At 42.6% G+C, this 18,003-nt stretch overlaps 1 protein-coding gene across 1 annotated transcript in view; it reads right to left on the reverse strand.

Moving 5' to 3' along the window:
• Window positions 1-18,003, reverse strand: part of MYO16 (myosin XVI) — a 422,800-nt gene that overhangs the window by 62,355 nt on the left and 342,442 nt on the right. The window contains exons 28-30 of the mRNA XM_061170768.1: window positions 13,311-13,407; window positions 8,435-8,681; window positions 6,256-6,527 (exon numbers count right to left, since the gene is read on the reverse strand). Coding sequence (XP_061026751.1) covers window positions 6,256-6,527; window positions 8,435-8,681; window positions 13,311-13,407 — 616 coding nt within the window. The remainder of the gene's footprint in view (window positions 1-6,255; window positions 6,528-8,434; window positions 8,682-13,310; window positions 13,408-18,003) is intronic.

Consider the following 18,003-nt stretch of genomic DNA (forward strand, 5'->3'; position numbering starts at 1 on the left):
TGACTGCTTGGGTGTGTAGCATGGGACAGGATACACCACTGCTCCCTGACTCCACATCCTCATCTACAGGGGGGTCACAGTGACAGTCTCACGCCATCAGGTAGTTCTAAAGATTGAAGATATTTAGCATAGTGCTTGTCACATGATAAACACTTGTGTCAGCTGTTACCATCAACATCATATTATTACTACAGAACCAGAAGTTAGTCATGAGTCATAGAACAGGGTTCTGTAGGGCGTGGTCTGCAGTCCATCAGTATCAGGTCACCTAGGGTGCTTTACTGAGGATGTAAGGAGCACGGTGCCTGTCCTACTCTGTAGCTACCAAATTAGAATATCTGGGGTGGGAACTGGAAATCTTCATTCTTCATAAACTGAAATTAGAATATCACAGTTAGAGAATTAAGACTCTAATTTGGTTTTATGGTTATTCCTTTGCGTGTGTGTGTGTGTGTGTCCACACAAGTCCTTGCTAATTGTTCATTTGCAAATAAGGATTTAAGGGCTGTTAAGAGTGAATTTATATTAAGAGTTTTCTTAACAATTTTTTTAGTCCTCGGATTTATGGGTAAAAGTGAGATGAGATCAGGGAGACATTTCATGGTTACAGATCACCTCGAGGGCAAGTCTTAGTGTCCTAACAGTAACTTAAGGGATAAATCCCACATTCCCAAGCCCTCTCATTTTTTCTTAAACTTGACTCTTATCTGAGTTACTGTGCAGTGATCTAGGGACTTGTGTCATTTTTAGATTCTGTTGGGAGGTAAACATTTTCTTGTACAAAATAGTTTCCCTTTGAGTTTTTTGCTAAGGCATGTCGGTGACTTTGCCTCAAGACACAAGTTATTTGGCCCCATTCTCACTGAGAATAAGATGCCTCCATATTAAATCTATGAGAAAAAAGAAATGAGAAGATCGTTCATCAAGAAAATACCTGTATCTGTGTGTGTTGTTATCCTCTGTTTTCCAACTCTCCCAGTGTGATTTTGCCCAGTTTCAGAGCAAACTGTGTGCCTTGCTCAGGACATAAGACATGAAGGATGCCTGGATAAAGCCAGCTCCCTCGCTGGTGGGCCTGTTGCATCCTTGAGTGAGGTCAGTATCGATTTACAACCAGCTTACAGACTGGACAAGAAGGGCTTCTACTGAGCTGCGATAGATTACAACCTTGCTAGGTCATTTATTTGAGGGAAGAATCGGTTACCTTTGCTGTCGCCCCATCTTTCCCCACTGACTGCCCTCCACGTGTGGAAGGCCTCTTAAATGTCCTTCTCGACCCTTCCACAGGTCCCAGTGAGGGTTAGCCCCTCTTGCTCCGTGCTCTTTGGCGCCCTTGCTGTTACTCTGCCTCTCTCATAATTTGTTTGCCCATTTTCCTAGCCCACTGGTCTCCAAGGCCCGGGGGGAGGGGCCAGCCTTGTGGAATACACTGAATTAACATGTGTTGAATGGACAAATGAGCCATAAGTTGTGAAACATAATTATGTTCTCCTGTTATGCCCCGTCACACATTCTCAGGGCAGCGTTCACGGAGAACCTAATTTTCGTCAAATTTCAGGTAATAGAAAAAAATATTATAAAGGGGATTCTGCTAAAAATAATGCTGACAAACCAAGTCTGACAACTCTCAAGGGTACATGTTGAACCTTGCCAAATTGTGCTTATTTTGATTTACTGGTAAGAAGCTAATTCTGCTTCCATGAAAGCAGCACAAAGAAATATTTTTCTATTGTATTGATTTATTTGTTCAATAAGTATTTATTGAGTGCTTACTGGGTGTCAAGTGCTATTCTAGAATAAATTTATAAACAAGACAATAAAAAAGGGAAAGAAATGTAACGCTATTTCCAAATTAAGCCACACAGCTGAACCATTCTCGTACCTATACATATAAACTGTGTTTTGTTGCAAAGGGAGTTGTACAGCAATTCTAAGAAATACGGATTCCTCAGGTGTTATTTCTAAGGAGCGGGTGGCTGGAGACTGGGGGAGGCTGGGTGTGCATCTCACATCACCGGGCTTAAGTGGTGGCGCCTAGAGCTGCCCCCCCAGAAACCTGTCTTGTGCTATTTCACCATCCAGGTGTCACTGTGTTGGGGAGAAAGCCATCACATTGGGTTTAGAAACTCAGCTCTTCAGAAAAGCTCTCAGCTGGGAGCTTCCCTGCAAAGAAGAAGTGAAGTCGCGGCCAGGTTCTTCCTTTCCTAGTCTCTGTTTGCAAAAAGCAACCCCAAACTTTTAAAAATCATACTTTCAAATAGTTGGCTCTCGCTTGTTAATAGTTTGCAAACAAGTGTTAAAATTTACTGGCCCATAAAATTGTTTCCAGCTTTTCAGGCACAAAGGTAGAGAAGAAAAACGAGCCCTCTGGCCGGCCTCTCTTCACTATGACCGTGTATACTGGATGAAAACCTCTAGGAGAGGCACGTGTTAATAAGAACAGGACTGGGCATAAAAGGTGTTGCCTCTTGGCCTTCATTCTCCAAACAGATCTCTTTTCACTCTATAACCTTCTGAATTGATTAGCAGCTTTACTTGTAAAAGAAAAGATCTTGAACTTGATTTGTGGTCTTATTCTTATGAACAGTGTTCACAGAGCACTTCATACAGCGATCAGGTTTCCTTCCCATCTTACGCAGAAGAAGAATAATTGTGTGACATATCACCAGGTGTAAAAAACTCAGTATTGCCCCCGTGGTGAGAACATGAATTTAAAATCAGTGCTGTCTATAATGCCATTTGCAGCAACATGGATGGACCTAGAGATTGTCATACTGAGTGAATTGTCAGACAGAGAAAGACGAACATCATATGATATCACGTATATGTGGAATCTAAAAAAAGGGTACAAATGAACTTATCTACAAAACAGAAATAGAGTTACAGACGCAGAAATCAAACTTACGGTTACCAAGGGGTAAGGGGGGGCAGGGATAAATTGGGAGATTGGAATTGACATATATACACTACTATATATAAATAGATAACTAATAAGCATCTACTGTATAGCACAGGTAACTCTACTTAATGCTCTGTAATGACCTATATGGGAAAAGAATCTAAAAACGAGTGGATATATGTATAACTGATTCACTTTGCTGTACACCTGAAACTAACACAGCATTGTAAATCAACTATACTCCAATTAAAAAACAATTAGTGCTGTCTGATAGAATTTTCTGTGATGATGGGAAATTCCGCACCTGCAGCTGTTGAGTCCTTGGCACTAATGACTGAGGAACTGAATTTTAAACTTTATTTAATTGTAATTATTTAAAACTTAAATAGCCACAAGTGGTTAGTGGTGACTTTCTGGACACCTTCAGCTCCTGTCATTATGACGTAAAGATGACCAGAGCCACGGCTGATGGATGGTTTATTAGAAATCCAGGGCACTGCTGATCTGAATGACTAAGCCTCAGTCCTACGGCTACCAAAACCCCCCAGCACACCTCCTCTATCCAATCAGTCAGGTTAATTTTCTTATCCTTAAAGACCCATTTAAAGCACATTCCTGAACACAGGAATTCACCTTTAGCTGCAGGAGATGTGGAGGTGGCTGTCAAGCCATCAGGATTAGGAATCATGTGTTGTAAGAAAGAACCAGTAATGTGGATAGTAAAGAAGGAACCGATTTATTGACCGGCCCTGTCACAAGCCTCCAAAACATGAGTTCCCCCGGGGTGGGCCTCAGTGGGGAGACACCCAAAGCATCTTAGAGCCACATGTGAGCTGAAATTAGGTTCCAAGAACCTATAATTTATATAAACGTCTTGCAAGTCTGATGATATCACATCATGTATTTTAAACAGCCAGCCTTAAGGGCCTTGTGATTCCTCGCAGCAGTGGGAATGTCAGAGTTTTACACCTGGGGTCTTTCTTGCTTCCTCTTCATTAATCTTTTTTTCCTGTCATTTGCTTTTATGTATATTTTTATCTCCTGTGGTTCTTGAGTAATTTTTTAAATTGACCTTTTCTGTTGCTGCCCAGATGAGAGAACTCAATTCTATCCTCAATATTTTACTCCCTTTCTCAACTATGTGACGAGCTGGCACCCGACTCTTCCAAAATCTTAACTCCAGGGCAGGTAGACTTTTCACGTGCGCACGAACAGAAAGCATTTTTAGGCTTCACAGGCTATTTTGAGGCCTGCTTATCCAAATTTATAGAGTTTATCTGTGGTGTTCAAATTTGGATGGGGCTCCATCTTATATACATTGCAATTTTCAATCTTGTTTCATATTGGTTTTTTTTTCAATTTCTGATGCTGTCTTGAGTCTTTATTTCACATTTTCCCATCTCATTAGGCTTATCCTTTTAGACGCTACTCTACCTTTCCCAATATGCCCCCCAAATCTTCTTATTTCAACACAGAGATCTGCACCGTAAATCCACTACAGAAATCTACAAGTAATAATGGTGGAAATGGGACCTGGCCTACCTTCTCAGGGAGAGTATTTATGACTTGCACAGACTATAAGCCTCTTCTAGTTTGTGTCGTACACTGGGGAGAACAGAAGAACGGCTTGTTTCTTTGGAGGGCCTTTGCTTTCCATCTATGTACACGTCTGCATCCACCTGAAGACTCTCCTCCAGATGGTTTCTCTAATGTTTTTATTTGCCTTGTTACCATGATGCTAAAAACACACACTTGTCCTCTTCTCCCCAAAGTAATGAATTTCTGCTACATCACCATCTAAGCATTACTGTAACATGACTCATACATGACAACAGCAATTTTTAAAAACATTCTCCTGAAGATCTACTGTTTCTAAAGCAACCAGTGAAGAGCATCTTTGAAGATTACTAGGGTCGACTCATTGCTGCAGGCCTCCGGCCCCTGGTCTGCCCGCTGCCTCCTTGGTGTCAGCTGTCTCTTCCCAAAGGGAGCTTATGGCTTTGCTGTGCTTTTGCATTTTTGCCTCGTTTATTTACCAAAGAAATTGTGCTCCTCTCTCTGTTCACGTAATACTTTCTAGTGAAACCCACGCTGTCATCTCATTTAGAATTTCACCCTGCATCACCACCTCTTACTCTATTTCCCTCTGCAGCCAGGATCGTCTAAAATATTCCGTGTATTTATTTGTTTATTGTGTTTACCATCTGTCTTCCCCACTAGAATGCCAACCCCATGGGGGAAGATAACTTTGTCTGTTTTATTTATTGTGTACCTTCCTGGGCCTAGAATAGGGCCTCATACTCCATGGGTGATAAGTAAAATCTGTGAAGTTAGTAAATGTTCTGCAAAGAAGGACTTCCTCTGCTTTTCACAATTCTAAAAATTAAAAATTAAGCAGTAATATCACATGAACTAATCTATGAGAGAATTGAGAATAAACTGTGGTTTTGCATAAATATGTCTAGACCACCGATGCAGAAACCTTTGTTGTCTAGTCCCCAAAGTTTCACTCACTGAATTTTGCTGAGTCATGATTCTCCTCTGCATGAATCGTTTCACTTTACTGTGTGGTGATAAAGCAGGCTTAATTTTTAATTAAGTTGTGATAATAGGGAAGCCAGATGAATCTTTTTAGTTTTTTAGTTCGCAAAAGTTTACATGGACGAGCGACCGACTTTCTGAATTGTTCTGGTTTGAGGCTCCTCATTCAATGTGGAAGTCGGGAGAGGAGTTAAGGAAATGATATATAAGTAGCTTTTCCCTAAGAGGCTTAGAGATTTGAATTAATATTATTTATGTTTAATGATTAAAGGGCCCCTGGTGGGCTTCCCTGGTGGGCTTCCCTGGTGGGCTTCCCTGGTGGGCTTCCCTGGTGGCGCAGTGGTTGAGAATCTGCCTACCAACGCAGGGCACACAGGTTCGAGCCCTGGTCCGGGAAGATCCCACATGCTGCGGAGCAACTAAGTCTGTACGCCACAACTACTGAGCCTGCGCTCTAGAGCCCACGAGCCACAACTACTGAACCCGCGTGCCACAACTAATGAGCCCGCGCGCCTATAGCCCGTGCTCCGCAACAAGAGAAGCCACCGCAATGAGAAGCCCGCGCACCGCCATGAAGAGTAGCCCCCGCTCGCCGCAACTAGAGAGAGCCCGCGCGCAGCAACGAAGACCCAACGCAGCCAAAAATCAATAAATCAAAATTTTTTTAAAAAGGGGGGGGGGGCCCGGGCAAGCCAACAATGGATTTAATTCTACTAAAAATATATTAGGGCACAGTACTGCCGCCGCGCACTAAGACCGGAAGTCAAGCATCAATGACCCAACGGGGGCCGGGGTCCCCGTTCCCCGAGGCTAACCTTCATTGGCGGAGCCCTTGGTGACAGCCCGCAGGCAGGCGCTCACGGCCTCATAGGAGGCGCTCAGTCGCGTGGTGGGGTCCCTCTTCGGCTTGGGCGGAGGCTGTTTCCGTGGTGACGGGAGGCCGCTGCTGTCATCCAGGCTGCGCACCGAGTGCAGAGGAGGAGACGGGGTGGATGGGCCAGCCTGGGACTGGACCAGGCTGTCTACCGCCATGGGGACCGGGACGGAGCTGCAGTGGAGGCGCCTGGGTCCACCCTTGTCTTCAGCTCTGGGTGTGTGTGCGGGAAACAAACACAAACAGCCCCGCCAGAGAGACCCAGATGCATTATTCAGATGGCAGCAATGAACCGGCTCAAGCAGACATAATCACGGCTCTTCGGTAAACAGCCTTCCCGCCGAGGCTGGAGGCTGCGTGCAGCGCTCTGGTATCGGGCGCATCCAGAGGAAGCCGCTTCATCCCGCCAGCCCTTGCTTCATGATAAATAAGCACGTTCGAGACTCATCATTATTACTTTAGAAAAAAATCTCACCGGAACCCAAGACGTCTATAAGGAGTGCCACATTTGCTATCAGGCATTCGCTGAGTGAAGTTTTCACACCCTGATTATTAAGCAAATCAAAAAACCAGAATTTCGATCTGAATGATAATTTCTGGGAAATCCATCTTAATAGAGAGTTACTGATGCATCAAATGCTGGGAGTTATCTCTGTTTGCCCTTGCAAAAGAGTAGACGCTTTACTTAAAACCATCAAAGATTTTCATTTTCCCTGTCTCTCTCTCTCTCTCTCTCTCTTTCCCTTGCCATTTAAATTCCATCAGCAATTATTTAATTATGTGCAGGATTGTTATTTTTCTTCTGTTATTCCATCTGGTTGCCCAATGCCAAGTGAACTGCTGGTATGCAATAAATAAATAGACAAATACTTCTTCACTTAATTTTATATCAGGCAAATGAATACATAATGAAATTGAGAAATGGGGGTGGCTGTTTAGCTCCAGCAGAGAAAATAATAAATATTATTCTGGAAGTCATATAAAATTAATAGTTATCCGGTTAAAAAAATTTCCTTCTGGCTTCACATGTCAATGTAATCATGTGCCAGGGAGATGCCAATGCATTCATTTCACCAGGAGTCTCCGAGTATTTGTTTTTATAATTATATCTTTGTGTGGCAGAGCACCAGCAGAGCTGGGATGTACTGCCAGGCAGAGCCAGACGCCCATATAGGAAATGAACTAGCTGAAGATGAAAGCATGGCACTCAGTGGATAATTTGTTTTCCCTGTAATGTTTAATTACAGTTTTCCGTACAAAGGGTATTTTTTCAGTATTTAATCACTGAGATATTTGAGGCTAATTAGTGAGAGACACATCACCACTTCCACTTTAATAAAAAATCATTCGACATCGCAGTCAAGGCGAAGGGGGGTCATTTTCGGTGAGAAACAACTAGATATTACGAAGTTCCTATGGAAAAACAAACATCTCCCTGACAGCAAATTAGGATGGAAAGACCCAGGGAGGATGGTAAATCACGGGTGTCCTCGTCTGTCACAGAGAGACAAGAGTGGTAAAGTGGAGAAGGACTTAGTTTTCTTCACATGTCTATTTCAAGCTCAGCATCCAACGTGAACTTTAAAATAAAAATCTTTCCCCAGAGCTTTCCTTTTAGGCAAAGAAGATGTGACAGTTTCCTAAGGGAAATATAACACAGGCAACCATTCATTGATTTCACTGCTTTTGTGTTTTTAGAGTGTCTTCTCCATTTTGGGGGTCAGGTTTTCAGACGTTTCTAGGAGTCAGCCTTATTTATATACGTGACACTTGCATAAAGATGTCGAGAACCAAGCTATGTATCTTTGCTAAGACGGAAAGATTAGATGCCTTAAAACTTTGTGCTTGAGATGGTCAGTGATGCAAGCACGTAGGCGAAGCAATTATTTCATGGGACCTAAACTAACACGTGGGGCATCTATTTTGTGGAAGGAAAGCCCAGGAAAAGCATCCTTTCAGATGTCAGGAGGTCTCACGTAACGCACTGCGCATGCATACGTGCTTGTTCCTCTTCCTACGGTCATAAGTGATTGAACTTTGCGTCAAGGGCTATCAGCATTTTCTTGACGCCCCAGGATCAATCACGTAGGTCACTGAAGTTGCACACTATCTGCCTTTACCTTTTGGTTCCTTCCTCTTGCTTGTTCCTGGCCTCCAACTTCTCTTTGTGGAAAGTAGCATTCATTACGTTCCGGAGCCGGTCATTCTCGCGGGCAATGTCCGAGGCGTTCTGAACGACCAGGGCATCATAGGTCTTAAGCCCCAGGTCCTCTGTAATCTGCAGGAAGCTGTTGATGGATGTGACCTCTTGCTGCCTAATGCTCCTTTTCTGATGCAAGTGCTGGCGTGCTAAAAATCCTCTGATAACTTCAGTAAAAGAACACAATGATGGGTCAACGAGAGGAGCAAAAGCAAAAAACCCAGATGTACATCAACAAGTCCAAATACATTATGTTGGAGCAGCTCTAAAATAAAATATATTTAATCCAGTCTAGGACTTTACTAAAACATTCTAATCTTATATTTAAAAAGATATCTACATTCAGTAATGGTAACAGTGGAGGCAAAAATCCTCACCCTGAATGAGATCGTGCAGGTAATATTCTAATAAAGCTTCCCTCCTTCTTGTGGTAACACAGGCTAAACACTGATGGAAAGAACTAAGTCCAAACCCCAGAGAATTCTGGGTGTGGCTCTCATCAGACCGTTTTGGGGATGCACCAATCACATTATTTTATATCAGATTATAACAGAAACGTCTGAGGCTCACAGATGTAGTCTTTGAAAACCATGCACATATTGTTAACAGGATTGTGACTTAACTCCTAGAAAAACTAACACTGCATTTAAGGCTCTGGGAAGAGATTGTGTAGAAATATGGGTCATCCTTCCGCTTTCTGGGGAAGCAGGGCTAGAAAAACGTGTACGAGTTGGGGGAAACAGGTGGATGAACACACTTTGAAGTCACTTATGTGTCAGTAACAAATGTAAGACTTGAAAATAAAAGTCACGCCCACCGTGTAAAGGCACTGCCATGTGCTAGGCGCTCCAACCCATCTTTCAGTGCCCAAACTCGATGGTCATTAATGTACCAGTATCTCCATTTTGTACCCAAAGAAAGAGAAGCTCAGTGAGGCTGAGAAAATTCCTCCAGGTAAACGCAACCAATGAACGGTAGAGCGGGGATTCAAATCTCTGCCCTTATGAGGCCAAACTCTACCTTCCAGCCACGTAGATGCCATCTGTAGCTCTCCAGAGACTGGATCACAACAGGGAAGGTGTAGGGAAGAACATTTGGGATGAATATGAGGATGACCTTTCTAACAGTGAGCACAGGTTGTAAACAGATCAGGCATCTCATGGGAGAGAGTCAGCTCCCAGTACCCAGGCAAGTTCAAGAAACAGGATGGCCCCTGCTCAGGGGATGCTCTGACGGATGAGGGGGAGCAATTCTGATTTGATGCTAGGATGCGTCCCTTCTCATTCTAAGTTACTATGGTTAGAAGGAGTTGTTTGGATTATAGGAAGAGCTATAATTGTAGGGAAAACCAATGTGGGTAACAAAGACACTTTATTCTCCTCTGTAAGGGGGATCATCCTATAAAATATTAAGTGCTTTAAAATATTCCCTGGCTATAGGAGAATAAATGTGTGGGTATCTATATATGTTTAGGATATTCACTTAGATGCCTTTACTCGATTAGAAGATGGAAAGGCGAACACAACTTTCCACAATTATGGCTTCAGAGGCAAATAATATGCAGACGTCTAAAGTGCTCAAGGCTTTTTCTCAGATGGCAGTACTAAGTGTTTAGTTACTTTGGAATGCAGTGTATTAAGATAACTGTAAAAACAGTCATGCTGAACTAATCTAAAAGAGAAAAAAATTAAACAGCTAAAGGTACAATCAGACTCCCAGGAATCAAAAATGCGGAATAAAATGTAGAAATTTCAGCCATGTGACAGGCACAGTGAGAGAGACGCAGAAGGCCTGTTCTCTGTTCATTCGTTCATTCCTGTTACATTAAAAAAAAATCTAGACATTGACAATGGGAGGGTATATTTAAGATGTTTAATCTCTTGGAATAAAGGGAAGATTAATGTGGACAAGCCAGACTTCTGACCTCCAACTACAGCAGGACTATTCATTGGATCCACGTAGACCTGGGAATCCACTGTCCTGTGTCCAGACCCTGTTTTCTCACACTTTGCACTAGCAATCTTTGAAAATTAAAAAAAAAAAATTTATACTAGCTGCTAAAACATGGTACCTTTACTAAGAGACAATTAATACAAATAAATTTGGCACAAATAGATAATTAATACTTGTCTCTTTCTGACAATTTCATGCAGGATAAAATGAAGGTATATAGTAAGACGGAAACTTCTGTTGGGAATAATTTGAAATTGAAATGATTAAATTTAAGACTGAGCTGTAACTACAGCTTTCTGCCACCCAATATTTACAAAGAAAAAATGAGAACTCTTGAAAAACTGGAAATGACTCCAGATGATATAAATTCTGAGTGAATTTCACACTAGCAAAAAGGACTGAAGCAATGATTCTAAGAGATGTAAAAATAAAAATCAATAATTAATGCTTTGCATTTAAGAGCCTGTAATTTTAAAAAATGCTTTTACAGCCATTATTTCATTTATGCAATAGGAAATTGTGGTTTTTATCTGCTTTTTAAAAACCATTCTCAATTTTTATCATTAGAGGTGAAGAAAGAACTACAGTTCTGCTAATTTCTTCTGTTTCAGGTCCATAGGACACAGCGACTTGACATTTGTAACCAACCAGAGGAGACATTACTAGCGGGCACCCCTGATGGAAGACAGGGTACGCAGCCTTCTAATTACATGTAGGAAAATTTCCAGGAGAAAGCGATACCCCGCTCCATGTATGTATAACGCGGTATTAAATGGAATTCTCGGTTGGCTCCACAGCCCAGGGGGTAGAGTGGTGGTCTTGTAAAGGGGGCTCTCCCCATCCCACTTTCAGCCTGAGGCTGCAAATGCAGATTCTGATTCAGGAGTTCTGGGGCAGGGCCTGAGACTCTGCATTTCTAACCAGCTCCCAGGGCATGCCTGGACTGACCACACAGAAAGGAACTGCAAAGGCAACAGTCAAAAGGAGACTTGTGAGCCCAGCCCTTCCCTACACTGATGAGTGACAGAGAAAGCCAGATTACCCTAACCCAGAGAGAAGCGAGGATTGCATACAGCCTCCCTCACCCGAGGCTCCCCCCACCGCCCCTGAACACCAGGCTGGTGAAAGTGGCCTCAGGGGACCAGCCAGAGAACCTGCCACATGGTCTGGAGTTTGGAGGACACGGTGGCCTGGGAGGCCGACGCTGCCCGGGGCTGAATGCAGGGCGGCTCTACGGGGAGAGGCTCACTTGTCAGGGTCCCCAACTGTGCTTCTTGGCCACCAGACCTCGTTTATCAAGACACAGATGCCTGCTAGGAGTCATTTAAAGAGACTTCCTCTTGGAGAGCGCCCAGGCCCACAGGCAGTGTCAATGGGGACTTCCAAGTGACGTCCAAAGGAGAGATTTTGCGGTTCCCAGGTGGGTAGCACAGGTGAGGGCTGAAAGGCGCCCACATATGCAGAGAGCCTGTTAACCCCTGCCTACCTGCTGGCCAGAGAAACCCCAGCCAGGTCACATGGGTGTGGGTCGGACTGAGGGGCGGCCCTGTCCCCTTACTTATTCCCTCCCCCCGGAGGGCACCTAAGAAGATCAAAAGCCAGAATCTCGTTCCAAGTTAAATCGTCCCTCTCGGCTCCCACCTGGGAGGTGAGAGCCGAGAGGGACGATTTAACTTGGAACGAGATTCTGACTTTTGACCTTCACGTGGACGGGACTTGCTAAATTCTGAACCGAGTCTGTCTGAGGAACTAGCATACAGCAGGACTTTTTATCATCAGAAAACGATGGGACCCGTCAGAGATTTCAGCCAGGGGTGTGCCTGAAGGAATCCCCCAGGGGCTCGCATAGACAGAGGCTTAAACAGGATAAGGCAGTTTTCCGCGTTCTCTGAGATGCACTTGTTTTTAATAGTTTCAGATACATTAGCGAGCTAAGCTCATCACGGCTGCTTCCACCAAAAGTTAGCCTGTAAATTAATTTCCCCCCTTTTTACCTTTCTTTAGAGATACATAATACAATTAAACTATTAAGCAAATTAAAATTAAATATCTATTAAGTATGTATGTTTCATGTGAGGCATAGTTATGATTTTTAAAATGTACCTATTTTCGACGGTCACTTGGGTTTTGATAGAAAAAGAAAATTCTAAATGGACTCTCAAAGTTAACATGAAATAGATGCTATCTGCTATCAAAGATAACAGTCCAAATATTATTATCCCTTCACAAAGGAAAAATAGTCAAGCATTTATCCAAGGCATACATGGAATTACTTAAAAGGTGGTTTGGCTAATTGGCTGTGGCAGTCCTCCAAACTCTAGCATACCAAGGGCGCTGACTGGCGTGGCCTAGGAATCTGGCTCCAGAGCTGCACCCAAGTGTCACATGGGTTGTTTTTTTTTCCCACTGTGGGTTCAAAGGCACACTCTTCTTGTCCTGTGCTTCTTGGAGGATCAGCGAGCATGAATACTTTCAAGGTGAGGGATGCATAAATTACAAGGTATGTATATCCCCTCTTCCAAATTATGACTTAGGTGAAAATCTGATGCAGAATTACAGATAGAATGATCACGAAATAAAGCATGAGCTGTGGCTGCATACTCTGATCTAGAGACAAGTAAATAGCAAACATAGCTACAGTGCTTCTGAAACTCTTGAAACCTATTTATTTGCCTGAAGGTAGCGCCATGGGATGGATGGGCATAGAGCCATGGCAGGGTCCACTATAATGTAGGTTCCCTTAACATTTAAACTTGGGGGTTCACTAACTGATTTTGTATGTTCCGACTCATCAAAGTTCAGAAATGTCACTGAACTGTTACTGTGAAGTGTGTAACTGTTACCTTTTTGGCAGGTGATAATTTTTCTCTGCAGCTGTAGGCACAAATCATTTAGCTGGTTGGCATGCCAGTATTTCAGAAATACTTTTCGAACACCAATCTAAAACGCAAACAGCAGGGAAACATTTAACAGCATGAAGATGCCAAAATAACAATGGGAAAATAATCAGGCAAGAGGTTTTTCCAGAAAAGGATTAGAAGGAACAAAGCTAACAAAAGTTATTCCAGTACATCTTCCATATTCTTGTAACACTTTTACATTTCGTCAGAATCCCTAAGCTTTTGTTCTAATAAGTATGTTTGCTGTGTGTATACATTGTCACTAACGTTTGCAAATACCCACACACCACAGCTGTCGTGGTTGCCCCCTGCAGCGCAAAGGGAAAACACGGGCCTTGACTCTTTATTGGAAGATACAACCGTTCCCATGAATGAATTCCCAAATCCCAGAGCTAAACCCTTATCTTTATTTTATGATCCTTTTCTTTCCGCAACTCAAAGCAGGGAGGTTGCGTCTGGGAAAAGGAAAAGTGAACAAACAAAAAGACCAAAAACAAAAACAACTTAAACGTGATGCACAGAACTGTTTCATTTCAATGATTTTTTTTCGACTACACCATATGTTATTATAAATCAAATGTTTATACAACTGCAATGATAGAACCGCACCACAAAAGTAAAAAGTCTTCACATCGTCATCTCTGAGCAGTAATCTTCTAGATGCCTGCCTAAACGGTAGCTACACAATGAACATTCTTGTCTAGAATTTTAAGAAAGGAATTTCAGCATGTTACCGAATCAGTTTCTACTAAAAGCTCTGGTGGTATGCAAGCCAGTCCAAATGTTCCGCTATTGATGAGAAGAGCTGCCAAAGAAAGTTCTGAAAAACACATAACAATAAGCCATACCCATGCGTTTTCAAAATAATTTTCTGGTGTGTTGTGCTTATTTTCTAAGAATTCACAGAACTGTGGTAGGGGTGAGGAATGCCCTTCACAATGGAAATGCTCAGAGTCTCTTAGAGGGAGCAGACGTAAATAATTGCAGAAGAGCCTGGGAAATACTAACACGAAGAGCTGCGGACACACAGAGGTGATGTCCTGCTAGAATCGGAAAAAAATACAGCTCAGGCAAACCTTGTGATATGTTCATAGTCATCTTCTTAGCACTTGAGACAAACACCATGAAGATGAGAGACCGACACGTGTGCTCCCAAGCATGGGCCGCGGACACTAAAATGCTGACACCACCCCTTACCCCCGCAGCCTGTGTCAGACGTCAAAGGGACACCCGAAGCTGGCACATTTATACACACCATGAGGTACCAAAAAGGCTGACGGGTCAGACTTGCCATTAGAGTGCTTGGCCAGAGGTAGCTTATGAAGCTTTTCACATGGAAACGGAGCTTACTCCGAACATATTTTGTCACTTCCCATCTTATGTAGCTCTCCCCTTAGCCAAGATTTGTTGTCTTAATGAAGCATGCAGTTTTGCAAGAGATTGAGACTCAAATCTTGCATTATGGCAGTCGGGCTAGCCACTTGGATGGACAGGACAAGCCCTCAACCGCTCTCCTGTTTAGAGGCCCCTGGTTGACTAGATGTCCTTCTTCATTTAGTGTTCTTTAAATTGGTTGAGATTTGAGGCAGGCACTTGAATGGGTGGCCACAGAGAATTGTCACTTTTTCCCCCCATTGTAGTGCCATTCTCTCTCCCTAGTTATTTTCCATAATTCATAGAGTTTTTTTTTTTTTCTTCTTCCCAACTGCTGACTGATTTTGGCAGTCAACAGGAAGAACAGTTGGTACTGTCTGCGAGCACCACAGAGCAAAGCTGTGAGGCAGGCTTTGGGAAGGAGGGAGCACGTCATCTTTCTGTTCATTGTCGACTGTGGTATGCAACTCACTGCAGGAAACTCAATCCCCAAAGCAAAATTCATGCAAACTTGGGTTCCAAAATGAAACTCCCAGAGAGTTATAGGCAGCAATACTACAGAATGGGTAAAATCAGTAATGACCACTCGTGGAGAACGAACATATGGAGGGAGCGCACCATGGAGACAAGACCTCCGGATGGAGGCGGAGGAGCTGGATTCTAGTTCTACTCCCTTAATTCAATGGAGACCCCGGGCAGGAAGACAGCTGGATGGGATGACTAAGATCTCTTCTAGCAACATTTCTTTTTTTTTTGGTTTTGGATTGGATTATGATTTATTTTTACTCCTTACCCTGTTCTTTTTTTTTTTTTTAATGAACTGTTTTATTTTATTTTAAAAATTTTTATTGCAGTATAGTTGCTTTACAATGTTGTATTAGTTTCTACTGTACAGCAAAGTGAATCAGCTATATGTATACATATATCTCCTCTTTTTTGGATTTCCTTCCCATTTAGGTCACCAAAGAGCATTGAGTAGAGTTCCCTGTGCTGTACAGTAGGTTCTCATTAGTTATCTATTTTATACATAGTATCAATAGTGTATATGTATCAATCCCAATCTCCCAATTCATCCCACCAACAACCCTTTTCCCCTTGGTATGCATACATTTGTTCTCTACGTCTGTGTCTCTATTTCTGCTTTGCAAATAAGATCATCTAGTGACATTTCTAACAGCCGTTCCAAAAATCAAAGTAGGTTTATCTTGAGAATTGTGCTAGATTTGGGGATATAAAAATTTTCCAGGGATGATGGGAAAAGATGAATGTGGGACAGAAAAACTAGGCAAGGAACAGAAGACGACAAACCATCTTGAGGTGCAGCCCTGTGGAGAGTGATGAGGGAAGAGGCTACACATGTAACCGGTGGCCACATTGTGAAGAATAGACATTTTCCTGTGAACACTGGGTATACACTAGAAGATTTAAAGAGGATCCCGTCTAACTTTTATAAAAATAATTTTGGAAACTGTATTCAAAATTTATAAAGTTCCTGCTTGAAACTGGCCAGAGAATGGATTGTTGGGCTTGGCTGTGAGCGGGACAGTATAATGAAATCAATGATTTGGGTTTGGAAGATTCTACAACTGTTGCTTGTCTGTTGGCCAACTTCTATTTATCTTTTACCCCACCTCCAGGAGTGGATTTTTGATATCCTTTTCTCCACGTCCAGTAGGGCTTGGGTGACCTTCATTTGTGTTCCCACAGCACCCTATGAATGATTCTTTGTTTCACTTATTCACAATGGCATTAGGTATTTGCCATTGCACATGTATATTTACATCTCCTGAAGAATATGAATTCTTGCACTTCACAAGTGGTGGGGTTGTGGGGAAGGTGGATGGATTCAGATTAGAAACAGAAGACAAGGAATTCTGAGGTCTTAGGATAAGATGAGTCACAGAGACAGATGATAATGTCCTCAAGGATGAAAAGAAGGTATGATGGACAATAAACACATAAGCCAGGCCCGGAAGTCATTCATCACGCTGGAAATAAGTCCTGGAACTCAGCAGGTGACAGGATAAACCATGGAGGGAATAAAAGAAAAAAACATAAGACAGAACGTTGGGGGCAATGATTCAGCTGCACCCCTCTCCTCCACCAAGACAAGGAAGATGAGAAAAAGTGAAACCTCGTAGTGGAGTATTTTCAGGAAATAGGCAGTTTTCAGGTCACATAGGAAAGCTAAATTTGAAGGGGAGTAAACATGGATGAAATGGATTTTCTCACAATGATTAGAAATTTCATAGGACTCAAGAGTGGGTAGTTAAGAAGTGGTCTGAGTGTTTCACATGGTAGATCTGCCTGTCAGGCCAGACTCGGAGGCAGCAAAAAAGGAGGTGTTGCTGGGATCCACGATTTGGGATAACGAGGCGAGGATGGGAATGTGAGTCACAGGACACGTACGAGGGAAGGTGGGATGCTAGACAGGCAGACACAGGGAAGGTGGGAGCCAGAGGACGGGCCGCTCCCAAGCTCCTCGTGAGATTCTGGTGTGGTTACGCTCATGGAAATTCTCCCTGCACAGGTAAAACCAAGGGCTTTGTGAGTGAGGAGGGCTTCTGGGTTTCTGATTCAGTGGGAGGAGGGGAGGAAGGGAGTCTGAATCCACACTGCCAGTGTCCTGCTAAGACACAGCTGAAGACTTTGTGGAAATGGCTGGGTATTGTACTACCATCGCATTCAGATGATTTAAAAAAACATTTTATTTAGCTATTTGGGTTTACAGTTATCCAACAGGTAGATTCATTCATTCATTCTTTATTTTTATTGCTTACCACATGACTTATCTCGCCTATATCTGGAGATGCTCGCTAGAAATTTTCGCATTTGTTTGGCTGTGCTGGTCTTTTAGTAAATGTTTCTTTCTCCTTAAAGAATGAAATTAGCTATTTAGTAGTATTTCAGATTCCTTCCTCAGAAACCATTCTGAATAATACATTTTAGTCCTTACAGCCTCTGCTCTCACTGATACTATGGATTAGTGGGACATAAATCTAGGAATCTATCTTCATCAGGAAAACCCAGACAAGATCCCAAAATTTTCAAGGATTTACATTGTCTATTAATGACACTGACTAGGAGAAAAGTGTTGGCCATTTTAATTTTGTATCTGTGATGAATTCTTGTACAGTTTCTCTGTAATCAGTGCCTTATTATGCTATAGCAAATCCAACAAATTAAGATTCATCTGAATGAGACCAAATGTTCAGATCACCTACATTCTTGATTTTGGCTGCATTCTCTTATAAAAAGATGC

The sequence above is a fragment of the Eubalaena glacialis genome, chromosome 16 (genome assembly GCF_028564815.1).
Source record: "Eubalaena glacialis isolate mEubGla1 chromosome 16, mEubGla1.1.hap2.+ XY, whole genome shotgun sequence".
Lineage (NCBI taxonomy): Eukaryota > Metazoa > Chordata > Mammalia > Artiodactyla > Balaenidae > Eubalaena > Eubalaena glacialis.